The sequence below is a fragment of the Anolis carolinensis genome, chromosome 3 (assembly GCF_035594765.1).
Source record: "Anolis carolinensis isolate JA03-04 chromosome 3, rAnoCar3.1.pri, whole genome shotgun sequence".
In the NCBI taxonomy this organism is placed as follows: Eukaryota; Metazoa; Chordata; class Lepidosauria; order Squamata; family Dactyloidae; genus Anolis; species Anolis carolinensis.
The window spans coordinates 273,988,336-274,015,713 of NC_085843.1; the positions used below are offsets into that span (position 1 = coordinate 273,988,336).

The window sequence follows — 27,378 nt, forward strand, 5'->3', positions numbered from 1 at the left end:
CTTGCAGACGGCCAATTCTCTCACACCAGAAGCGACTCAAGTTGCTCCTGACACGAAAAAAAAAAATCTAAAACCCTAAAAGCACCAGTTCCTAGCTAGTATTGGAGGAGCCCCCGGTGGCGTAGTGGGTTAAAGCCTTGTGACTTGAAGGTTGGGTTGCTGACCTGAAGGCTTCAAGGTTCAAATCCCACCCGGGGAGAATGCAGATGAGCTCCCTCTATCAGCTCCAGCTCCATGCGGGGACATGAGAGAAGCCTCCCACAAGGATGATAAAAACATCCGGGTGTCTCCTGGGCAACGTCCTTGCAGACAGCCAATTCTCTCACACCAGAAGCGACTTAGGTTGCTCCTGACACGGAAAAAAAGCTAATATGGGAAGCTAAACAGGGTTATCCCAGGTTAGTACCTGGATGGGAGACTTTCAAAGAATAACAGGTAATGTAGACTATATTTCAGAAAAAGGAATTGGTCAAACCACCTGCCTAAGAAACCTATTAAATTAGCCTCTAACTATCTATGTATTGATGTATGCAATATGGCGAAATTTTAATTATTTGGTGATAACAATTATTCTTTTCTTCTTAGGTCTTACCGTCATCCGTCCCAGACCTCCACGGCAAGGAGAGGCAGTGGAGATCAATCCTCTAAGATGTTCATTTGGACCAGCGGCCGAAGCTCCTCATCGTACAGACATGACGAGAGAAGGTACGTGGCGTCTGGGCTGCTGTGAAAGTATTCTTGGCTTCTTTTGGATCCACACGAGTAACAGCAGTAATACAATGGCTGCCCCACAGGTGGGTGACAGCATGGAGGTGTCTTTTGTCCTGAGATACTGCAAGCTATCTGTGTGTAAGCACCTATGCGTTAGCGCAGGTGCCATCACTGGTGACCACCAAGACATTCTGGCTCTTTCCCTATGGCAATCCCATTTCAGAAAGTCCTATTTTATAAATGTTAAAAATTAGTGGTTCTAAATCTCTGTTAATTTTTTAAATAGCCTCAGAAGATCTGGTGTATTATTAATGAAAGGAACATTTTTTTTAAAAAAAATACATATTGAACTCATTTGTGGAATATTATTTATTTAATTGCCCCACCATTTGATAAACATTATCTCAGTGAAGTATTGTTTAGCTTTGTGGGTGAGTGTAGTCATTCCATGCCGTGTCTTTCTTTTCTGTTCGAAGATAAAATTTGTATGACAATTGCACAATAATTATGTACCAGAGAACTGATTTGTGTTGAGCTTGTCCCAAAATAGCTCAGCAATGTGGAAATAATTAGAGATATGCTATGTTGCCACATCAGAAGAAGGTTTAACCTGCTGAGATCCACAATCCATGCTATATTTTGAAGGGCACCTATACCTGTATTGACAGTTGGCCCTCCATATCCATGGGTTCAGCCAACCAATATATTGGAGAAGGGATCCTAAAAGCAAAACTTGATTTTGCTGTGCACAAAATGTGCAAACACGCCTTCAGGCCATCTCACAGATCCTCAAGCTCTTCCCAGCACTCATTTGAATTGTCTGCCGTAATATATGAAGGATGGCACTGTGTATAAAAGGACCTGAGCATCTACATATTTTGGTATACAATGGGGGCTCCTAGAAAAAAATCCCAATTGATGTCAAGCACCCACATTCAGATTCTTATTTTTATTCCATGTCAATCCTATTATCCATAGTAGACATAAATCTCATACCAATCAGAACCTGGAAGCATGACTGTTGGTTTATGATTCTTTTGACCATAATTGATGAGAGATTCTGGCAGCTGGTTCTCCAAAAGAATGATTTTCCAGGTTCTGCTTTCAGTGGTGCTATAATGGCTGGAATGTGATTATCAGTGGGTTTTGTTTTTTCTTTTTATATCAGGCTTGAAGAAGGGGATTTATTTCCCTGTTTGGGTGAGAAAAACAGCCCTTATTGTTCCCTTGAGTAAACTAACTCCTTCAGAAAGGAGAGAACAAGACAACTCAATCTCTCATTTAAAATATATTTTAGAAACTTTAGGAAGAAATGAGAATCTGGTTGCACTTTATACTATTGGTCATACTGGCTGCCTCACCAAACAATGAATTTCAAGTTGTTGTCAAAGGCTTTCATGGCAGGGATCACAGGGTTGTTGTATGTTTTCTGGGCTGTATTGCCATGTTCCAGGAGTATTCTCTCCTGACGTTTCGCCCACATCTTTGGCAGGCATCCTCAGAGGTTGTGAGGATGCCTGCCATAGACGTGGGTGAAACATCAGGAGAGAATACTTCTAGAACATGGCCATACAGCCCGGAAAACATACAACAACCCAAATCTCAAGTTTCCATAGTACTGAACAATGCCAGTTAAAATGGAGTCAAACTGTGTTTATTCTACAAATGTAGCTTAAAAACTGTAGTCTAAAATGATTAGTTTTCCACTCTCAAGGCAGATCATCCTCTCCAGGTCCCCAGGTTTTCTCCCATTGCCAGAAATAATAATAACAATAATAATAATAATAATAATAATAATAATAATAATAATAATAATTCTTACCCATCTCTTCTCATGGCTAGAGGCAGGTTACAACATAGCTAGAAAACACTATATAAAATACACATGCTAAAACAGATTTCTACAAAATAAATATATTAAGATACACAGAACAAAGATTAAAATATAAGGAATACAAAATGCAAGTTTAAAATTCATGATTAAAACTGGCTGGGTAGGCCTGCCAGAAGAGATAGGTTTTTACATGTTTTTAAATTCCAACAGCTGATCCACCTTTCGGAGCTCTTCTGGCAGGTCATTCCACATTCTTGGTGCAGCCGATGAAAATGTCATCTGGGTGACAGTTGTCAGTCGGGTTCTGGCTCGCTGCAATAGCCACTCCTGAGAGGGCCTAAGTGTTTGGGGTGGATTGTATGGGAAAAGGCGATCCTATAGGTAACTTGGATCCAAACCATGTAAGGCTTTCAAGGCACCAGTAGTGATAGTCCATGAGTGACTGATCTCCAACAATGATTGGCTTTCAAAGCTGGCAAAAATGTATGAGCCTATTTCCACTGTGTATGATCCACAGTCGTATCAACCTTTTACACTTCGAACTGAATTTGCAGCAATGAAAGCAACTGAAAAAGTGCGACAACAGAGGATTAATGAGGACTGCCCCTTTCCAATCAGGACAGTTAGAGGGTATGCATTAGAACAGTGTTTCTCAAATTGTGCTCCTCCAGATGTTTTGGCTCTCAGCTCCCAGAAATCCCAGCCAGTTTATCAGCTGTTAGGAATTGTGGGAACTTAAGTCCAAAACATCTGAGGGAGCACAGTTTGAGAACTCTGCATTAGAGAATTGTCTTGTTGGAGGGCTACCTGATTCTGTCTTGTTATTAAGGATTATGTTTGCTCCAGCTTGATTTTGTCTTCCTCTATGCAGCTATATGCTACGCTATGTTAGTTGCACCTAGATTTGACACAAAGTTGGGAGCTGGCTTCTGCTCATTGACCCCAGGATCCATGAGCAGAAGCTGGTACATTATATGACTTTCCAGATGTCATCAGACTGTAATTCAGGAACCCTAACTAGATGAAGACTGATAATATCTGGAGAACTTCATGTTTCCTGGTTCTAATGTAGACTCAAAGGTAAAAGGCAATGGAAAACAGAAGATTAATCGCCCCATATTCAAACAGTAAAAGTCAGAATGATAGCAACTACATCCAGCAAAAGGCATCCAGTAAAACAGCAGCCATAGAGCTAATCTCTTGGCATGTTACATGAAAGACCATTTGAGGTCATATAACCAACCTTCTTAAAGTTAAGAGAGCGCAGAGAGGCAGGGATTCTGCAAAGAGCAACATTCACAAAGAAGGGAGACACCACTAAAAAGATCATCTCACTTTGTAGTGATAGTGCTATCTTTAGACGATTTCTGCCCTTTAAACAAGGCTGACCTTGTTTCAGATGACCTAAACACCCAGGGATATTTTAGCAGAATAGCAATTTGTCTGGAGATTGAATGACCTATATATCATATTTTGCTTTGATACACCTCTCCCTGCTCCAGTCCAAAATCTATTCTAAGAATTCAGCTAGAAAACTGTTGTAGTCTTGGCATATGAAACGTAACTTGGGACTTTAGTATTCTTCAACCATTCATTCATTCAGTCATTCATTGTTCTCTCCTTTTTATGCAGTAGCTCAATTTACTTTTGCTGTCATTAATCCTCTTCACTCATGCACGCATACTTTAATCATATGAATCAGAACACTGCTGGAATGACATGAGACAATGCAGGAGACAATTTCTGATACAATGTAAAATACTAGATTATAAAGCCAAAAATCAATAGTGCCTTGATTCTGAGTGACAGAAAGTGTAATCAGAGTGAGCCTCAGCAGCCACAGAACTAATAATTTTTCTTAATTGTATTGCGTCATTGATTTTTTTTATATAGCATTTAGCAGTTGCACAGCAAAAGAAAATGAGATGGGGTGCTTTACAACTGCGTAAATTACCAAGCAAAACTTAGCCTGATAAAAGTAAAATGGGAATCCAACACACTTTCTCCCTTTCTTTTGAATTCATGAGGATTTGTGAGGATTCCTCTTCTTATTGAAGTCTCCCTGATTAAGAACTCTGTAGAGCAGGAGCCCAAATGTTTCTCCATTTTTGGGAAAGAATCTAAGAATGCTCCATTAAGGTGGTGTATGATTTATGGGTGAAGATAAATCATTTCTTTTGAAATTCCAGTTGGCTGGTAGTCATCCCTTTTTCTCTCTAGAACCTTGTTGACCTTGTTCCAGGGAATATTTTGTAGGAAATGTGAAATGACCATGACCAAATAGCTGGTACCCCACAAAGCTTTATCAATGTATGGTTATCCCATCATTTCTCCAGTATACCTCTCAAACCTGGAAAATATGGTTGTCACCAATTATTAGAAGAGCTTCAGTGTGTTTCTTTGTTCCCTTCCCAATCACATCCCTATCCATAGAAATTGACAAAATCCTCCCCAAATGATGGCTTGAAATGTGCAGTTAGCCATGGATAACAACTCTCAAAATGTCCAACCAACATGGTCACTCTCGGCGCTGCTTGAAGACTGTGGGTGCTGTAGTCCAAAAGTAATGTTTCCAAGCTCTGGCAGTAGCAATATATGAACTCATTATTGATTCAATGTTCCAAAAGGTCTCTTCCTTCTATTATTTTGTTGAAATGCAATCCATTCATTCATTTGTTCATTCATTCATTTTTTTGTTTGTTCATTTGTTCATATACATAGCTTGCCCAATGCTGAACGCCCAAGGTGAGTACAAATAGATGAAGAACTAATCAATCAAATTAAAACAGATTTTGTGTAATTGGAATCTAACAACTGCTAAACTCCCAAGCCTTTACTAACCTCATCCTTTGTGGGCTTTCTGCACCTTTAACCACAAGGCAAAATTGATTTTTAAAAAGGTCTAACAGTGATTCCCAAGTATTGTCACATTCAGAGAGAGTTCATCCAGTAGTAGAAAAGATCTCTGGAAATATTGAGAGTTTCTGATTCTTATCGTTCTGATTTCACATTAATATTTCTAGGTTTACATCCAAACTTTTTCTTGAAATATCCCAAGTGTCCTCCCCCCCCCCCTTGTCTTTTTCCCCTCTCACTGATCATGGGTTACATCTAGACTTATGCAATATCTCAGAAATTGATTTTCACATGCTTCCAGTGTTTATGCTGGAGTCATAGTAATTGTTAAGATGGTTTAATAATATTATACTAGTTACATATCAGGATCACTTTGTTTTCATACCTAACACTCCTCTTTCCCCTCACTTGGTCTCTGTTAAATTTGCGTCCTGGAAGCAATAGCTGTGTTTATTAGTGGCAGCCATTCAGGAAAATGTGGATAGTTCCAGGATAACATAGACAGCCAAGTAGAGATACATTCTATGTTGTAGTAGAGATACATTCTATGTGGTTCCCTTTTTTTGACCAGGAACCACTTTGATCAGGGGCCACTTGACCAGGGACAACTCCCCAAGATTAGTACCAAAAGGGTTACAAATCAGTTTTGGTCAACTTTAGATTTGGTTTGGTTATTTGGGGTGCTGATTCAGAAAATTGCATTGGATAGACCACATCAGCTCTAGTTTCTGATACAAAACATATGCCATCCAGTAGTCGCCATCTGCTCGTCCACAGAAAACCATATTTAATAATCTAGATCTGATGTTGTGATGAGTCATGGGCCATGTAGTCCCGTTTCTGGTACTATAGTACCAGATGAAGAGGAGAACTTGGGTTTTTCACCGTCTCAGTCAGAATTGGAACCTTCCCAGCCAGATTTGGGAACCTTGCACCTGCAAGAGATTTGTCTTCCAGAAGTCTGTCAAACAAGCCCTGAGCCTAAATCTCCTGTGTTTTCTCGCCACGAGTTTTGTAAACAACAGAGGGGAGTTTCAGCAGCGTCTCGCAGGAGTGCTAGGATAGCTGCTAAGAATTCAGCTGATTAAGCCTGCTTTCCATGGGAAACTTTAAGGAGTCATGCATCTGGACTCAGAGTTTAGCTTTCGTTTCTGGTTCCCCAGAGAACTGCTCTTTGGTGGGAAAACTAGACCCTATTTAGGTGTTTTGCCCACAAGGGGACCTTGCGGAGTCAATTCGTCAGCTACTGGAGTAAGTTGTGTGTGGACAGCGCGCTCCGTTTCCAAGCCTCGTTCCTGTTTCAAGCCTTGTTCCTGATTCCAAGCCTTCGCTCCCGTTTCCAAGCCTTCGTTCCCGTTTCCAAGCCTTCGTTCCCGTTTCCAGCCTTGTTTACCTCCACGGACCTTGCCTTGTTTTCCAGGACTCAGCCTTGCCTTGTTTTCCGGATTTTGCCAAGTAATTCCACGGATCTTGTTCTTGCTCCTCGTTCCTTGTTGCCTTGTATCAAGCCTTGTTTCAAGTTACTCCCTAGCCTCGCTCAAGTTCATGGACTAAAGGACATTGTCATCTCCCCTCACTTTGCCTGGCAAAGTGAGTGTTTCGGTTATTGGATTACAACTTTGGACCTTAATATTTCATATTGGACATTGTTTCTTGGGACTAATTTTGACCTTTCCTGAAAGGTCTACTTCTGGACTATTTCATACACTTGCTTTTATTAACTTTATATATTTCCTTAATAAAGATATTAGATAGATTCTGGCCTCTGTGTATGGTTATTGGTGCTCTGCAGCCTGGGTCGTGACAGATGTGGTCTATTCAATGCAGTTTTCTGAATCAGCATGTCAAATAATCCCAGGAACAGGCCTAAAAACAAAAACACCAAGGCACTCCCACTTCCAGGTGCAACATGGAATGGCTCTGCTCAGGGGGAGGGAGGGGGAGGAGAAGCAGCAGTCAGGAGGCTTGTTGTCACACCTTTTGTGGGTAGTCAGCCTTTTCCATCCCAACATCCTCATTGCTTCGGCACTATAAGAGAGTTTTGCGAGACCACTCACTCTTGTTGCAACAGTGCAGTAATGGTAAAGCTGCAGACCATATTTTAGTTCTTGGGGACCACTAGTGGTCCACTGGTTGGGAACCACTAATTTAAACTGACTTGGGATATAGCAATGAAAAGTCCTTGATAACATGGGAACTTCAAGATAATACAAAACCATGACCTTTCAGGTATGTTTTTCTTATCTGGAAGGGCTCACGTTTAGATGATCCCTTGCGGAAGGGAGTTCTATAGTTTGGAAAACTCCCAAGAACACATCCCTACAGGTTCTATCTTAGCACTTGAAGAATGCTGTGTTCATATGTGTTGTTAGTAAGGTGCCTACAATTTCTACACTCAACACCAAAAGTTAAAATTATGAAATTTCAGGCCCTGTCCACAGGATTACAATAAAAAGAATAGAGTACATTAGGGAGGAAGAGTAAATACATATAGAAAAAGGAAGTTGTTTGGAGTCAGTCTATGTAAACAAAGGTATTTTGGAAGCGGTTTGAACCATGAACAGTGACATTCACCATGGATGCAAGAATGTGTTCAGGTTTTGGTGGCACAACTTAAAGTGACTTATTTCCTCCTTCCCATTGGAAGAAAAACTTCTTGTCTACATGGCTGTATGGCATGGCAGTGGGTTCTAACAACATAAAGTAAGCCTGAAGGCAGATATTGAAATATGAACCAATGAAAAATGGATGAACCCAGAAATAATATGTGATCAGAGTTTTTCCTCATCTGATGACCAAAACAGCCAAGCCGTTGTGTCAGAAGTCCAATGGAAAGATTTATTGATGGGGCACAGAAAATGTGTGTTTGTGTTTCTGTGGCCTAATGGGTTTTATAGCACATCTGAAAATCTTATTTTCTCATGGTTTTTCTGTTCTCTGTAGTTACAAAGGAAGGTTCATTTTCTAAAAATCAGCAATGGTGTGATCCTGTCAGCCAGAGCAGCAACATCTATATATATATATAAAAGGGTAATGAAATTTCAGCCTAGGACAAAACAACAAAACTACACATCCCAGAAACACTAAACTTGGCAGCACAACCCCTCATCCATGCCTCTACGTTCATACAACAAAAAGAAAAGAAAAATAAAGTCCTCATTAGAGAGAGAGGAATAATTGTTTTTATCCAATTGCTGCCAGTTAGAAGGCTAAGCTCCGTCAGGGAAAAACCTTTACCCTTAACCTTAACTACCACCAATACCTCAATACTTTATTTCCCATACCATCATACTTCGCCACAGCAACGCGTAGCCGGGCACAGCTAGTAATACAAAATTCATTGTGTTCTTAAACAGTTACATGAAAAAATGGTAACAAGACTGCTCACAAGATTAGCTCACCTCTGATATCAGAAAAAGTTATTTTTAAAGCAGGACAAGGAAATGAGTGTTCATTTCATGAAGTTCAAACAAACATGGGTGGATTTTAGTTCTGCTAAAAGAAAGTAAAAGTGGTTTAATTTCCATTGAAATCAATTTAACTAAGTCCCCTTCTACACTGCCATATAATCCAGATTTTCAGATGAGATAATCCACATTATCTGCTTTGAACTGGGTTATATGAGTCTACACTGCTATATAATCCAGTTATAAAGCAGATAATCTGAATTTTATATGGCAGTGTAGAAGGGGCCTTAGTTAACAGTGTTTAATTGCACAAAGATGAACAATCATGGATTTCTGGATTCTATATAAACTAAATGCAGCAGAGAGGGCAGAAGCTGTCATCTTGTTGACTATCATCTCCAATGTTTCCCTCCAGCAGAAGATAGGGCACATCTGCTATACAGAGAACTCTGCATATAAATTAAGAAAAGAAAATAGAGACAAATGAAGAAGACCATAGGCATTTGAAAGTGGAGACATTAGGGCAAAAAAGTAAACAGAATAATCAAGCTGTTACTAGTATATTAGAGCTGAGAGACTTGACAGTAACACTGTGAAACCCATAAAGGAGAATATTAATACAATCAATATAGAAACAAATTACATAAATAAATACCTGTTGCAGTAATGTTAGCAACTGTGATCATTCCTTTTGGTATGGTTATTCCCAACTGTTTTTTGAAAAAAAATGTTTTTTCATTTAACAAGGAATTTTAAAAAGCAAATAGCAACAACAGAGGGTGAGAATTAATTTATCATCATCAGAGGAAGTGAAAAGTGAATTGCAGATTGTGAAATCAAATAATCAAAAAAATAGCTATTTAGTGCAGAGTAGTGATCTGATCAGAAATTACAAAGACACACCACAATAATAGCAGCAACAAGCAAAAGAAAAGGCAAGAGGAAAAAAAGAGGTCAACAAGGAACAGGAGTGTCTTTGAAATTCTATACACAGGAGAGAGAAAAAATCAGAAATGAAAGTAAAGAAGAAATGAGAGAAAAGGTTGAAATTGGCTTAGAGAGATTGTACTGTCAATTGTACACACACAGTTCTTTTCTCCCATTATTGCCTCCAGGGAACTAGTTTATCCAGTTTTTGAAAGAATACTTTATCCACAAAGCAGGACAAAATTTTGGGGACTTCAATTTCCAATTCTTCCTTCAAAGCATTCCTGCTCACTGGGGAAACTCGTAACCACTTTTGCAATTATGGACATAAAATCCACATTGCTGCAAAGAGTCTGGCTATTATGTCCCACACTAGGATCAGACAGACCAAAAGGAAGGAGGAAGTCCTGATGGCTCTTTGGCATGAAGAATGGAGCAACAGCACCCCCCTGTGGCTGAATCCCAGCACAACCTTCAAGGCACCGAAGCTGGACTCCTCCTTTCTCTCTGTTCTGTCCTGTCTGTCCAAACGGCATTGAATGTTTGCCGTGTACATAATGTGTACTGTGATCCGCCCTGAATTCCCTTGGGGAGCTAGGGCGAAATATAAATAAAGTATTATTATTATTATTATTATTATTATTATTACCTAGCAGAGATTATTTATTGGTAACATTTATGTCAGGAGATGGTTGGGAGAAGGAGGAACAATTTAACTAAGCAAAAGAATGAGGGGGAAGTAAGTAGAGGCATCTTTATAAATTATTAGCAATTTTGGCCCTGCCATTAGACCACCCTATTAGTTTTGCTGGAAGTTCATAGAGAAAGTGGAGGATGGAGAATCGGGATGAACCAACCACTCTTTGATCTCATAATGAATTTCCTGGTTCCCAGTAGATCCTTCACTTTCACATGGGTTGGTATTACAGATCTCCCATGGAAGTGGAAAAGCCATGCTATTTTTTTAATCTAGATTTTATAGCAGAAGTTAACCACAGACTTGCACTGGAGGACCTAGAGATTCCTTGGGAGAACATATCAATTAAACCCACAAAAGCTAAACCCATAAATGAGGATGGCCGACTGTACTTTGTCAAACTTTGTCAAACAGATTGCCAACTTGCAAGTTTCAGCGAGCTGAGTTTAAATGAAAAGCTGTCAGTTGTTGTCCCCTGTGTAGTTCCTGAACCCATATGCATTGCTTTGGCTTGGAAGATGCTATATATCCAAAATAACCAATCAACCAATTTCTTATAAAGAGTGCTTAGTTTACTAGGCTCAAAGTGCGCATTCTCTTTATTGAACACGTGCTCAGCCCTCGTTCACTTATGGACTGAAGGCTTGTAAGACACTTATTAATTTGTTTTCTTTTTCTACCTTTCCTCTGTGCATTTCATGGCTCATAGCTTGTTATAGAAAGACGCTTGTGGCCCTTTTCAATTAGCAATCTTCTTTCTCAACCGTCCGTCTGAATTGCATTTGCGTTCATTCGGGTGACACTATTGACTGATTGCACGGTCCCCGTTTTATGTCTACAGAAGAACACAAGTTATGCCTCACGATGGGCTAATGTTCCAGAACGGCATGACAATTGCTGCCTTTCCTGCCTGATCTCATTTGGTAACAACACAAATTCCAATAGTGAGCCATCACAGCTAAATACCTTGTGATAAATTGTCATTGTCAAGTGATGCTTGCTTATTCTTTCACATCAATTCTCCGTAGGCAATGCACCTCCCTTTACACAGTCCAGCATACATAACAGACACACTTACAGAATTTTAATTTGCACCAGTTTTGTAGGAGATAAAGATCTCTTGGTGATGATCGGTTTGTTTGTTATCATAAAGGAAAAAGATTTAGAGGATTTTGGAGCAGAAGCATATTGGAAACCAGAACAGACATTTTTTTTTCCCCCAGTGAATTCCCAGAAGTCTCTAAAAGTAAATTTGGAACAAAACATGCATATTTTGCGAGGGTAGTGGAAGGAAGCACAGAAGGAAAAATGGAAACAGGAATATGTCTCTAGAGTCTTATATGATGGAAGTTGCAACCCAACAAAGAAATAAATCAGTGTGAGCAAAATGAAACGCACAGTACTGGGCCAAATGGCTGCCATCCTATGTGCATTTACATAGAAGTAGAAATGTGAAAATACATCCGTTTCATGTTGTTGTGTCTTCAGTTTGATTTCTCAGATTTCTGCCAACATTTTCATGCCATCCCATTTCCCACTTTCTTTCTATGCAGAAACATGTATGTAATGTATTGGTACATTTTTCCCTAATGCATCTGATGAAGGGTACTTCCATCCACAAAATCAGATGCCAAATAAAACAAGGTAGTCTGTAAGGGAGCAGTAGACTATTGCTTTTTCTTGCAGTGGACTAATACAGCTTCTCCCGCTTGCCCCAATGTAAGCCTTTTTGTGACTTTTTTCTTCCATTTACTAAAGCATATATTGCTGCATCTTAAAAATACACACAGTTTTATTGTGTTTATATTTCAAATATCAACATGGTACTTTTCTTTGTTGACACATTTTAAAAGCACCAGAAATGTTCCAATTTCCAAGATAAAAGTTTGTTTCATTGATAGCCTCCAATCACTTAGGAGCAAAATGACTACTTCCATAGTACAGTATAGACCCAATGAATTTCTTTGCCATCTCTACTTGGGAATAAATCCTATTAATTCATTGTAGATTATTATGGAGTTGCTTGGATATCATGTAGATATCCAATAGATCTTTTGTTTGAATCTTCAGCTAAGACATGGACACATTACATTCATGGTCAGAAGTTTCTACTCCAGTGGTTCTCAACCTGGGGTCCCCAGATGTTTTTGACCTTCAGGTTCCAGAAATCCTAACAGCTGGTAAACTAGCTGAGATTTCTGGAAGTTGTAGGCCAAAAACATCTGGGGACCACTGTTCTACACCTTATTAATGTTTTGAAACCAGGTTGCAACATGTGGCCCAAATTGCTATGTTCAAAGAAAAAAATGATTCATAAATTCATTGGCTGGCATGCCAATTTAAATTATAAACATAAATAAAAAAAATCGAATGCAGGCATAAAAAGAACAGAAAAACGAAGACATACACTGCAAATAAATATGGAAAACTGTATAACCATTAAGTTTTAATGCCCTTTAATCCATTTAACATATCACAAATTCTTTGGCAGGTCACAATAAAAACAGGTGGAGAAATGTAAAAACAATGAAAAAACAGACATTCAACAACAACTCTGTATTGATTAGTCAGTTTTGACAATATCAAAACATGTGAAACATACAAAATGTACACACTTACCCATACATACAGTAAAACCATGTATAGATACAAAGCATCCCAGCCTACAGGCCTATCAACCCACTACTAGCTAGTTGTGCAAATACAGAATAAAAAGATTAAAATTAATTATTCCCTTAAGGTAAGGTTTGAGCGGGGGCAAGGGTAAGTGAAAGTAGTGGCTTGTCCATAGTAAATTTTAACTTTGGATTTTGTTAATGGCATTAATGTCACAGCTCTTAGCTTCCATCTTCTCGTGGATGACCAGCGCTTTTTGCGTAAAAAGCGTCAGTTTTAAAATAGAGTTTTTATCTGAACCCTGTAGAAGGATGTGCAATTTCTCCTTATTCTCTAAATGAATATGGTTCTCCAGCAGAGGCTCTAAATAGAAAGATCGAATCCTGTTGTAATAGGGGCATTTTAAGAAAAAGTGTTCTGAGTAACAGACATTCTAAAAACACATTAACTATAGTGTGATTTTTAAGCTGAAATTAAAACAATATCATAATCGTGGCTGTGTTGCTGTTGCTACTCCTAGCTGGCCCAGGACCTCCATGTGGGCCATTGTGGGTACCTCTGCTGACATCACAATAGGATGTTCATCTCACTAGCATGAAGGAAGGGGCAATATTCCTTCTTTCTTCATAGTCATGCAGCCACCCATTGGCAGAGACACCCATGATTAGGAAGAAAGAAGAGAGATGGCCAGATTAAGCCGGTGTCAGGATGAGGTTCCTGAGTGACTGAAAGAAAGAAGGGAAATCATCCCCTCTTTCATGCAGACTTCCTATTCTAATGTCAGCAGAAGTGACCATGGCAGCCAGGAGCTCACATGAAGTTCTGTCTGTCTAGGAAAGACTTTAGCAAAGACATGGAGGTAGTGAGATGCACAATAGCTAAGCAGATTAGATGTACTCTCTCCCATCTAAAAAATGCCCCAGATCAAGAACTACTCTGGTGCATATTTTACACTGGACAGGTTAGCCCTAGATATACTTCGATAGATAGACCCTGACTGCTACCAAACTTCCGTATATACTCGAGTATAGGCCGACCCAAATATAAGTTGAGGCACCTAATTTTACCACAAAAAAACTGGGAAAACATTGACTCCAGTATAAGCCGAGGGTGGTAAATTTCAGAAATAAAAATAGATACCAATAAAATTACATTAATTGAGGCATGAGTAGGTTAAATGTTTTAAATATTTACATAAAGCTCAAATTTAAGATAAGACTGTCCAACTCTGATCAAATCATTATTCTCATCTTCTTCAATGTAAATGTGCTTATGTATCCTTTTAATAATAATAGAGTAAAATAATACATGTCATAATAATAATAAATTACAGGAAAATAATACATATACAGTAGAGTCTCACTTATCCAACATAAACGGCCGGCAGAACGTTGGATAAGCGAATATGTTGGATAATAAGGAGGCATTAAGGAAAAGCCTATTAAACATCAAATTAGGTTATTATTTTACAAATTAAGCACCAAAACATCATGTTATACAACAAATTTGACAGAAAAAGTAGTTCAGTAAGCAGTAATGCTATGTAGTAATTACTGTATTTACGAATTTAGCACCAAAATATCACGACATATTGAAAAGATTGAGTACAAAAATGTGTTGGATAATCCAGAACATTGGATAAGCGAATGTTGGATAAGTGAGACTCTACTGTAATAATAAATAGAGTAAAATAATAAATGCAATAATAATAATAAGTTCAAAGTGAAATAATAAATGTAATAATAATAATAATAATAATGTAAAATAAATGCAATAGTAGCAACAATAATAGAGAAAAATAATAAATGTAATAATACCAATAATAATAGAGAAAAATAATAAATGTACCATATATTCTCGAGTATAAGCTGACCCAAATATAAGCCAACCAGGACCCTAACACGAGTATAAGCCGAGGGGGGCTTTTTCAGTCTTAAAAAAGGGCTGAAAAACTAGGCTTATACTCGAGTATATACAGTAACAGCAGTTCAATAACATACAGGTCAACTGCTGGTGGCACTTTGTTGTATACCTTCCCATTGCCATAGCCTGGCTCCACATTATTAGTTGCCATTTGGAGGAACAAGAAAATGATCAGCGTAATAATGTCAAGTCACACAGAAAGTAGTCTTACATGATTCTTCCACACATTGATGGCTCTAATTGGAGCAATCATAGCTCTCTTGTAGTGTATTTCCTTACATGCAGAAGATTGCCATTTCAAGCCCTCCATTACAAAATGTCTGTACAACTGTTAAAGAATCTGGTAACAGCTAATAGAATATCTCTGAATATTATTTGCTGGCAAACAAAGAATGATAGAATACTATTATTCTCAATCACTGGTTTCTGGCTTTTCATAGGGCTTTGAATTGCCACTTTGGTCTCTGGTCTGCTCCACTACAGCTCTTCTTGAGAGCCTGAAAACTAACACGCCAGTCAAAATAGACAGGTGATGACCCACCTCTGAGGAAAGGCTGAGTGTAAATGAAGTAATATAATATAGTACATTATTTCATGAAGTGCACAAATACCTAGGATAAGCCAATTTCCTATCTTCCTTTTCCACTGGTTCCCTGACCTTTATGGCACTTAATTTTATGAGTTTCATTTTATTTCAGTAATTTATCTCCTCTCTTTTTGTATCAAGCTGTGCTCAGAATGGCTCACATGGCTTTAGGCTACAGTAAAATACAAAAACAGAATTAATCAAACCAGTAAAATAGGAATGATATTTAAAAGCAAGTGATTTAAAATGCATCAAGAACCAGGGCTCTTTCTTATAAGCCCGCTAGAATAATGTTTTTAATGGGAAAGTTTGCCCAAAACGGGATGATGAAGATGAATTCTGTCTGAAGTCCATTATACATTCTGGGTGCCATCACCAAAGCACCTCTAGCCATTTTCATTGCAGGATAGAGAAGAAAGTCTTAAATGCAAATTTATGTGAAAAGAGGACTTTCCTAAGTTGCTCTCATATTTGACCATTGAAGACTTTGTGTCAGTTTAGTTAGCTAGCACTTCCATTTTTTCTGCTGCAAAAAACTCTGTATCTGCCTTCTTGTAACAAAGAGCAGTAGACTCAATGGGCTTCTGAAAGGTGGGATACTTTTTGGATGCTAATTTGCTAATTTATAGTTTCTTGAGTCTTAAACTGAGGGAGCTTATTCATATTCTAGTGGTATAGGTTCCACGAAAGTTTAAATTCCTTAATTGAAAGCTCAACTTTTCTTTTCCTTTTTTTTGGCTTGGAATTTGGCTTGGAAATAGATCAGTAGTCAGTAATACTAACAAAGTAATATTAGCTAATATATTGGCACTGTAATAAGATAGCCAAAGACACAAGACAAAGGAAGAAGAAAAGCAACACCTAAAAAAAAAGTTTTGCATAAAGTCCATGTATGCAAATGTAGCAATAATACGGTTAAGGTGTATCTCAATTAATGAAGTCATTATTTTCCAGGGCATAGCTACTTTAAGACAAAATTTGGTACCAGAAACAGAAATAAGGATAGGTTTCTGCACTCCAAAAAGAGTATCAGTCAAACAAGTTTCAGCAACTTTTTTATACAAAATTGATAATAATACACACATGATGAAACAACCAGGTCAAGCAAGCAACGCATGTAGAGACAAAAAAAATTAAATTTTCTAGAGATCAATCAAAGGCTACTTCCCAAAAGTATCCAGGAGAGCTTTTTCTATCAACAGCCTCCACTTTGTTATTTCTGTTTTATTTTCCAAATTTACAGATCTATGCTTTCTCAACATGCTGAGGGTATGTTAAATGCTCCTCTTTCCATTAAGGGCTTTGTTTATTTATTGTTTATTGCAGAGACAACAAATCTTCTGTTTCTAAAGCCCTCTTTCACCATCTTCCAATTACTGCTTCTGTTACTGAAATACATCTAGCTAGAGAGAAAATAAGAAAATGGGAGGCTGAACAGGTGTAAAAAGACATGCCAGAGCCTTTGTTAACTGAGGGCAAATCTACATCTACACTGTAGAATTAATGCAGTTGGATACCACTTTAACTGCCATGACTCAATGTTATGGACTCCTGAGGACTGCTGTTTTCACAAGGTCTTTAGTCTTGTGTTGTCGAAGGCTTTCATGGCCGGGATCACAGGGTTGTTGTATGTCTTTCGGGCTGTGTGGCCATGTTCCAGAAGTATTCTCTCCTGACGTTTCGCCCACATCTATGGTAGGCATCCTCAGAGGTTGCCTGCCATAGATGTGGGCGAAACGTCAGGAGAGAATACTTCTGGAACATGGCCACACAGCCCGAAAGACATACAACAACCCCGTCTTTGGTCTTCTCTGTCAAAGTATTGATCCTCACAAAACTACAAATCCCAAACTTCTTTAGCATTGAGCCTTGGTAGTTAAAGTGGTGTCAAACTGCATTACTTCTGTACTGTAGATGTACAGTAGAGTCTCACTTATCCAACATAAACGGGCCGGCAGAACATTGGAAAAGTGAATATGTTGGATAATAAGGAGGGATTAAGGAAAAGCCTATTAAACATCACATTAGCTTATGATTTTACAAATTAAGCACCAAAACATCATGTTATACAACAAATTTGACAGAAAAAGTAGTTCAATACGCACTAATGCTATGTAGTAATTACTGTATTTATGAATTTAGCACCAAAATATCACGATGTTTTGAAATCATTGACTATAAAATGCGTTGGATAATCCAGAACGTTGGATAAGTGAGACTCTACTGTACTCTTAGATATTCCTGTATATATTAAAGAACTTGATATTTCTCTGGTGTGCATGATTTAAGGACTGTAAGCCAAGGTTTGCTCCATCCTTTGCAAACATTCTTCGTAGGAGCTGAAATGTTTCCAGATGCAAGGAGGCAAGTCTCTTTGAAAACATTTCAGCCGCAAAAGTCTTGTTGTGTATTCTGGATGTCAGTGATTTTTCTCAAGCAGGTCGGAGAGGAAATTGTTTAGAGAACATCAGCAGTGGAAACCTTAAAGCCCTGCTCTCCCACGAGACAGGCCCTGGAAATGGAGCCGTCAGTCCTTTTAGAGGGTTTATTGATTAAGTGTGAACTCCACATAAGAATGTATTGTTTTCAACCTCAGAAATATTTACCAAAAAATCAGGGATCATGATCTACTGGACAAAAGGAAAACAGTCACCGCTCTCAAAGCCGGAGAGGACCGGGCCATTCTCCTCGGACTGACGATGATGGTGTGTTCCATTATGATGTACTTCCTCCTCGGAATCACGCTGCTGAGGTCATACATGCAAAGGTAATCACCTTGCTATTTTCTCCCCAATTATGCTGTTTGAAATAACATGCAGAGAAAAAACTTTGGATCTTCAGGGCTTAGCAATAGAAATTCGTTGTTCAATTCATTATGGCAACCTTAAAGTAAATTTATCACCTGACTTTCTTGGTAAGGTTTATTTGGATCAGGTTGCCATTGTCTTCCTCTAAGGCTAAAGTATGGCTTGCCCAATTCCACTCAGTGTATTTCCATAGCTGAGCTAGAATTTAAACCACGTTTATTAAACTCAAGGGCCATGGGCCAAATCTGGTCCACCATGTCATTGTATGTGGCCCTCCAGGTGCTGGACTACAACTCCTGTATTCCTCATCATTAGGCATCATGACTAGAGCTGTCATACAGGAACATCTGGGAGACTGTAATTTGTCCTGTTAAGTCAAGATAGTAGGGTATGAATTTAGATATAAGGCTTGTGGATATGATATCTGATTTTTAAATGTCCGTTGACCTCTCCTCAACCTCAGAGCACAGGTTCTGTTGAGTGACACTTCCCATTATCCCTAGTCCTCATGGTGATGGGATGTCATTCAATAATCCAAATAGGGTAAAAAATGAAGAGCACATATGTAAAAAAAATTATAGCTGGCCCTCTGTGTACATGAATTCTCCATCCATGGATTGAGCAGCCCTTTGAAGGCAACCATAAGGCTGATGTGGCCTTTGGTGAAAATGAGTTTTGATGTCCCTGATCTAAACCTTGGGCTCCCAGAATTGTGGTCAAACACTTAAACACTTACTCTTTAGCAGGAGGAGTAATTACATCCATTATCTTGAATAAACACTGTATTTTGTTGTGATTTGTCCATCCAAATTTGTTCTTGTCACTCACATTCTTTCCCCTCATATTTTTTTGTTTTGTTTAATTGTTTTGCCTATCTAGAAGTGGAACCATTTTCTACTGTCAGAGCAGGTGAAGAGTAATTTCACTTCCAAACATTGATAAACTAGCAGAATTACCTTCAGGCTTTTCATTTAGACATCCAGGGTCTCATTTACTGAGTTGGTTCTACAGAACAGAAGAACACAGACCAACTCATGTACAGTTTTTGTGAGATTGCTAGTAGTGAGATTTTCAAATATATAATGATGATTAAATGGAGATGTTCAAAGCACAAAAAATTTCTGAAAGCAAATATAAAAGGTGAGGTGACATGCCCAAGCTCATCAGAGTCCAAACATTTCTTAAAACAAAGAAGAAGAAAAGTTTACACAGAGAGAAAATTTAATGGGCTTATAATCACACTGATTAAAAGTTATATGACCCTTTCCATGACAGTGTCGGCAATCAAATATTCCCTTAGCATAGGATTAATATGCACAAGGGGATGCACTGTACCAGCATTACCCAACCTCAATTCAATGCAATGTACAGCCACAATTCACAGTACACAATGTGCAATACAGAATGTGTAATCTTATGGTATGTGCAACCCCACTTCTGCCACAATCAGCATAACTGTTGTGCTACAGCAAATAATTTATGCATATGAGTACTGAGAATGACACTAGTATATGTCACTACCCAAATGCCATCCAGTAGAAATGGAATCCTCCATTAGAATGAATATAGCCTCCAGATCAAGAGAAATAATAGTACCACTGAATTCTGGTTTGGTCACAGATTCTGTCATGGATTGCAGGATCCCTTTGCAATATTTCCATGCTTGCTGAGAGTTGATGGGAGTTGCAGTCTTTAAAAAGTTAGAATTTCTACATTATAGAAATCGTAGAAGCTTTATAAGTTAGATTAATGCTCTTACAAGTTAGGTACATACTTACTTCATGTCTCAATTCCAGTGCTGGCCTTGTGAGAGTTTAAACCAGGTTGGTGCCATCCTGGGTCAAGGGCTTTTCTTCTAAGACAGTGATTCCCAGCCTTTGATCCTCCAGGTGTATTTGATTTCACCTGCCACAATTCCTAATACCTGGTAAGCTGGCTGGGATTTCTGGAAGTTGAAGTCCAAAACAATAGGAGGGCAAAAGGTTGGGAACTACTGTTCTGAGATATATCATTTTAATGACAGAGTTGAGAAGATGGCCATTAGATACTCTAACCATAAAACAGCAGACTAGATTTGCTGATACATTCTAGAGACAGCATTCTCCAGCTCGCCTTCGCTTTAACCGCAGAGCCTGCCAGCTCCCATTCCATAACACACTGCTACTTCCGATGGGGGTCCATGGTTAAAGGGAAGGTAAACCTGCACATGCTGCCACCATGGCAATACAGGAGGCTTCCCTTGTTGCACCAGGAACAATGGGAGGAATCCAGATGGTCGATACTACCCCCATGGGATGGGGACTTGGGGTGAGTCAGGTGATGCGGGGCATGGGGCAATGGATTCCCACACACCCCGACAGGCACCACCACGATTAGTGGTGATTCCAACTGCATGTTTGATGAGGTCGTTGGAGAAAATGCCTTATTAACCTGAGTCTCCCTTTTCTTGCTGTGTTACTCACTCCTTCTTGCTGTGAGTGTGAACAACCACTTCGGTTGCTACCCTAACAACCTCATCATACGGAGCTAGAATCTGTGGTATATGCCAATCTAGCCCCGGTCACCCATAGTGCAATGGGTGTCAGACAACATCATGCTGGCTCTGTGGGTGAAGGAACCACAACAATATGGCAATATGGCAAGCTTCTCATGTTGCCATAATGCATGGAGGAAAGCCACATGCATGTTAATGCTTTTCCACATGTGATCACCCTCTCAGTGATGCAGGCGATGCATGGCATGGGGTGCCAGATTTGCCATGCCATGTGGCGAAATGAAGCACAACTGCCTCCTGCCACCAGCTGTCTGATGAGGTCATAAGTCTATGCATGGTCTGAACCTGGGAAATTGGTTTTTGGACTACCCCTCTCAGAAAGAGAGTCACCATGGTGTAATGGTTTGAGTATTATACTGGGATTCTTGCAGACCAGGGTTCAGCTACATCAGTGGTTCTCAACCTGGGATCCCCTTATGTTTTTGGCCTACAATTCCCAGAAATCCCAGCCTGTTTACCAGCTGTTAGGATTTCTGGGAGTCGAAGGCCAAAAACATCTGGGGACCCCAGGTTGAGAACCACTGAATTACATGCTTGAACATAGAAGCTCAATGGTTGACCTTGTATATTTTTTCAGTCTCAGGGGAAAGCAATGGTAAACCCCCTCTAAGCAAATCTTGCCAGGAAATCCCCATAAGATTGCCTCAGGGTTACCATAAGTCAGTAGATGACTTGAAGGCACACAATACAACTCCAAGACTTGGAGGACATTTGCATTTTGATACAAAAAAATAAAATTACCAAAATTACAAATCATATACTGATTGACAACATCATAGAACCATAGCATTGGAAGGAGCCTCATAGGCAGCTGAATCCAGTTCCTTGCTCAGTGAAAAATCTTCAGCTAGAGCATCACCAGCAGGTAACTATCCATCCTCTTTTGGAAGATATCCATATAAAGAAACTCTTCCATCTCTTTAGACACTTGGTTTCATTGCTGAACTGCTTTAACTGTCTGGAAGTTTCTTCTAGTGTTCAATCAAAAACTACCCTCATGTCCCTCAGAACCATTAAACCCAATCCTACTCTCTGGCATAGCAGAAATCAGCCTTGCCCTCTCCTTTCTGTGACAAACTTTAGATATTTAAAGAATGAAATCATGTCACTCCTCAAGTCTTCTCTTCACCAAGCTGAACATGCCTAGCCTCTTCAAGCATGGGAGATACCCGATAAGAATAGAAAAATGCAGACAGAAATAAGCCTTAGCTCATAATAGGAAGATTTGGTGTTCAAGATCTAGCCAGAAATGTATTATCGCCTTCATTTGTTGTTGTTTAGCTTTAGATTAATCAGAGCAGTAGAGAAATGAAAAGCTTTTGCAAGCATTTCCTTCACATGATGAGGTTTTGGGTTATTTTATTATTATTTTTTAAACTACTGGCAATATCCTTATCAACTAATCTATATCCCACGAAGTCCATAAAGCACTGCATATCTATCACAGCAAAACACAACCCCAGCCTAATTCACCAGGGAGCAGCAGGAATAATCACTGGCCCAGAGAAACCATAAGCTTGGAAATGAAAAATAAAATAAAATGAAGGAAGCTTAATTTGCAAAAGGGATCAAGCTATTTTGCCGCAGTTGAGGGGTTATTTTTCCTCTTTGCGTTGAGCTAATAACATCCTCATCACAAGTGGAAAGCCTGCTGATATATGTAATAATTTTGCTAAGAGCGAAGCATTATAGCTTGTGTTTATTGCATTTCCCCTATGTCATTTTTTCCAAGCACTTTTTTGGCACCTCTTTTCCCAATGAAACAGCAAGAGGCTTGGCCCTGTGGTTTGCAATGCCTTCCTGTGCTCTTTAGGAGCTTTCCCACAGCAAATCAAAGGGATTGAGGGAGGTTTAGGGAATGACAATTCAAAAGTGTAAATGTCCAAGTTTGGCAAGAATCAGATTAAAGAGGCTGGCAGTAGAATCCTAGAGCCAGTCAGTCTTTGGAGAGAGAAAGGATGGAACTATCACAGATAGAACCACACCTATTTGTGTTTGTTTTGCTAGTGCCTTCAAACCATCTGAAAGCTTCTGCTGATCCATGAATTTCATAGTAGTCTTACTCAAGGAACACTTAGAAATGGCTTGCCACTGCCTTCCTCTGAAAGATACAACCTATAGTTTCTGCTGATTTATGAATTTCATAGTTGTCTTACACAAGGAACCCTCAGAGATGGCTTGCCACTGCCTTCCTCTGAAAGATACAACCTATAGTTTCTGCTGATCCATGAATTTCATAGTTGTCTTACTCAAGGAACACTCAGAGATGGTTTGCCACTGCCTTCCTCTGAAAGATACAACCTATACCTTCTGGTATTCCTTGGAGATCTGTCATCCAAATACTAACCAAAACTAATCCTGCTTAGCATCAAAGATCAGACAGGATCTGGTCATTTCAAGGGAATTTAGCCATTCTCAATATTTAGGCAGTGTGAGATACAATACAGCCCCATTATTTGTAGAGCCAGTAACCACAGTTTCACATACCCATCTCAAAAGAAATATGTTAGCTCTAGGCAATGTCTTGGTCCTACAGCACAATTCTATGGCATGCATCTCCTAAATGTCATTCATTTCAATAGGGTTCACTATTTCCTGTTGTTTCACATTGCAGGGGAGGATCATACTACCGTCCCTTCAGATAACACATGCAGTGTTGTAGCAATGATATCTTTGTACTAGGGTCTGTAAATTAATGCTTCAGGTGCTTTGGAGCGTGTTCTTCCATAACCAGTGCTGAAGTCAAATTCAAATGCTAGTCTGCCAGTCTTGTATAGATGATATCGGGAAGGGCTCCCTCTTGTTCTTTGCCTCAAAGCAATCTGGAGAAGTAGCAGTTAGCCTAACTTCCCATTCTGAATTAATCTGAAGTCAGCATTTGCCTCAGAATGAATGAAAAATTCCTTCCAGTTTTCCTTCTACTTAATTTTAGCAGTGTAAGCAGGGTTCATGAAAGATGCCACCATTTTTTTACCCCAAATCCACTAGATGTTTCATTGTTTCCAGAGGTAACAATGTGATTCTGGGGATGAATGCCACAGTTAAGTTCCACTGCTGCTGTCACTGTAGGCAGCAGCAAAAAGAATGGTTAAGATAAAAAGAAAAATGAGTGAAAATAACAACAACGGTGTTTGTAACATGTCAGGCTGGTGGCAAAATAATGGAACAAGTCTGATTCACATCAAATGAGAAAAGAAAAAAGTGTATCAATAGCAAAAACAAATGGAGTGTCCAAATGAGCAATTCATTCATATCGCTCACATCAGCAGGCTACACAATCATCTAAAGACCCTTGTAGGCTTTCACCTCTTTGTGTGTGACTAAACTTGAGAGTGGTATTTTTTTAAATCCACCAAAGAACATATCTTTTTTGGCCACAAACTTTCTTTTTTTCTCTGGTATTTTTTTGGCATCTTTTGCCTGATGAATACACCAATGCAGCTTTGGAAATTTGCATTGAAGTATTTTGTGTATTTGGCTGGATGAAGGTATCACTCTTTTATAGATTTTGTTTTATATTACTGTGGCCAATTTAAAAAAAAAACTGTCCCTGAATATGTTTCTTAGGGACAGGGATGTGAGCAAGTTTATGAGGGCAACTCCAAATGTTACATGAACATGGTTAAAGAATCATATAATGACCTTTACAATAAACACATAATGGTCTGGAATATTACAAGATGTATGCTCATTTTCAGGGACACGTGTATTCTCACATTCCCACCATAGTGTAGTCTTAAGCATAAATATTACTAAATGTCTGCCTCAGACCTTTTCTATTTTGCATGTAGCTTATTGAAATCCAATGTGCTGAAAATCTATATCTCAAACTTCACATTTCCCGGTTGTGGGTCACTTAATATTCCTAGCTTTATATCAGAATATACACAATGTTATTGCTACTCATAAGTCTATGTGCTCCTTTAAGATCATCCTGGTTCTGAGTAGAGAAACTCTAGGCCACAACTGTTGGCCTTTCCAGGTACCTTTCCAAGTCTCTGCTTCTTCCACTGAAAGTCCAATTGCCCTTACACCTTAGTTTGGTCTGGCTTCCAGTTCCTGAAACACTTGAAATATGTCCTCATGAGGTATGGTAACTGTGAGTGGGATAACCACAATCACTAAGAATAGTGGTATCATGTTGTGAATGACAATCTCAGGACTAAAGGTTAGGAATGATCCATAGCTCAGCAGCAGAACACACGTTTTGCATATTGAAGTATCAAGTTCAATGCTAGTATTTTCAAATAAATTTGGAAAGCAATATTCAGGTAGACCTGGAAAAGAATCCCAGTATCTATGCAAGTCAGTCTACTCTGGGCACATATGCTATCCAAGGTGCTGAACCAGAAACCGGTTCTTTTCAGCACCTTGGATAGCTCTCAGAATAGATTCAACTTTCCACTGAAAGCACCACCTCACCTTCTACTTTGGAAAATCCCTTCTAATCAATATAGACAGTATCCTAGATCAGACCTGTACAACCTGTGGCCTTCCAGGTGTTTTGGACTTCAGATCCCATAATTCCTGAGCATTGAACAAGCTGGCCAGAGCTTCTGGGAATTGGAGTCCAAAACACCTGGAGGGTCACAGGTTGTAATGGCCTGTCTTAGATGAAGCAATAAGGCAGCTTCCTTTGTCTGCCAGATCTCTCTTTCCTTCCATATTATATATGTTTAACATTTCTTTCATTGTTTCTGCCAGAATCTGTTGGAATTGCTGTGCAGTAAATTTTCCTCTGAAAGAGTTAATGCTTTGGTGAGCAAGACCTCATTAGAAACCTAGCAAGCGGTATTTACATTTCAAAATCACTCTTCTCAGGCACCCTTAATTACACATCCCTGCCAATTACAGTTAAGGTCAAATTACTCCTCCGGAATCAGTGGTGATGCTGTAACCCACGTGATTTCCCCTTCCCCATATTCCATCCATGGATATCAAAGCCCCAGAGTAACCTGAAATTAATTGGATCTGTCAAAACTTCCGTTATGTAAAATATTACAAGTTTTGGTTTAATAGCTTTTTAGAAGGGGGTAGAGAAATTCATAGTGTCTTGAAGGCTATGAGCATTAACAGTTAGTAGTCTTTTGAAACTGGAAATACTACTATTTAAAACTATAACATAACTCTTCAAGTACCCCAGGTGGCATGGTGATTGGCCATGGGTGATACTGGAAGTTGTAATTCAAAAGAGTAAACTGTTTAAACTCTGATACAAATTGAACTACCACCACTAGAAGCTGTACAATATGGATTTCAAATGCTGGGGACATTCAGGGTAGGAGGGCTCTTGCCTTCATACTATAACACAGCTGAAAACAAAAACCTGCTTCACAGGACAGCTTTGTCCATGTGAAATCAACTCCTTTTCCAGCAATGTTTTGCATTCTTTGGTAGAATATTGGTGGGGAATATGTGGTCCTCCTGATTGTGTTTTGGACTTCAGTTCCCATCATCCTTTACCACTGGCCACACTGGATAGAGCTAGATAGAGCCCGAGAAGAGTGCCTTTGAAACAATATCTAGAAAATCACGTTATTTGTTCTAAATATCCTTATCACACTGTGCTGTTATATTACTGTATTCCACTTTAACTCCCATGGCAACATCCTGTGGAATTCAGGGGTTTGTAGTTTAATGAGACTCAAGCCTTATTTGGCTAAAAATTCTAAATCCCCTCCCTGAACTGTAAATCCCAAAATCCATAGGATGTTCCTATGGCAGGACTAGCACCATATGTGATAATTCTCCAGGAGTATAACAAATAGCTACTGTGGTACAACCAAACAAACCCTTGCATTACAATCTGGCTTGGGTTTGGGTTTCAATTCATATTAGGAGGGGTGAGCTTTTCCCAATGTCTCCTCCTCCAAATTCTGCTTTGTTGCCCTGCTCTTTTCCTTGCCACAATTTCTCCACGTTCATTCTTCGCCCTTTTCTTTCCCAACTTGTTAAACAAGACAATAGTCTCTAATCAGTTCCTGAGTTCTTGGATACTTTATTTTCTGGGGAATAAAGCAGCATAGTATAGTGGTTGAACATTGAGCTATTATTCTGGAGACTAGATTTGAATGCCCACTCAGTCTTGAAACCCTTTAGCAAATCACCAGTCCTTCAGCCTGAGAGAAAGGCAAAGGCAGACCTCTTCTGAACGAATTTTGCCAAGAAAACCTTGTCAGAAAGCACACAACACCAACAAAAACAAAAAGGAGTTAGATGGAAGTATACATTGGAAAAATGATTGCTGGTGTCAAGAAAAGCCTGGTTTTTTTCTTAAAACTTATTAAAAAGACAAATAAAAAAACAAATGTGTCCTAAAACAAGCACATATAGAGAAAGATACTCCCTCAAATATTGAGCTCACAAGCATATTAGTATCCAGCATCATGATGTTAAGACTGGTCTTATACGATGTCTATATTTACTGTGACTAGGTTATTTCTGTCCAAGAAAGGCCATA

The 27,378-nt window shown here is 39.1% G+C and overlaps 1 protein-coding gene across 10 annotated transcripts in view; it reads left to right on the plus strand.

Moving 5' to 3' along the window:
• Positions 1–27,378, plus strand: part of LOC100564707 (calcium-activated potassium channel subunit beta-2) — a 283,641-nt gene that overhangs the window by 238,415 nt on the left and 17,848 nt on the right. For 4 of the 10 annotated variants that reach the window (XM_062976787.1, XM_062976786.1, XM_062976779.1 and 1 more), the window contains exons 2-4: positions 586–705; positions 5,267–5,290; positions 18,154–18,324. In XM_062976787.1, coding sequence (XP_062832857.1) covers positions 650–705; positions 5,267–5,290; positions 18,154–18,324 — 251 coding nt within the window. In that variant the 5' untranslated portion in view covers positions 586–649. The remainder of the gene's footprint in view (positions 1–585; positions 706–5,266; positions 5,291–18,153; positions 18,325–27,378) is intronic. The other 6 variants (XM_062976789.1, XM_062976788.1, XM_062976781.1 and 3 more) reach the window with 3 other exon arrangements.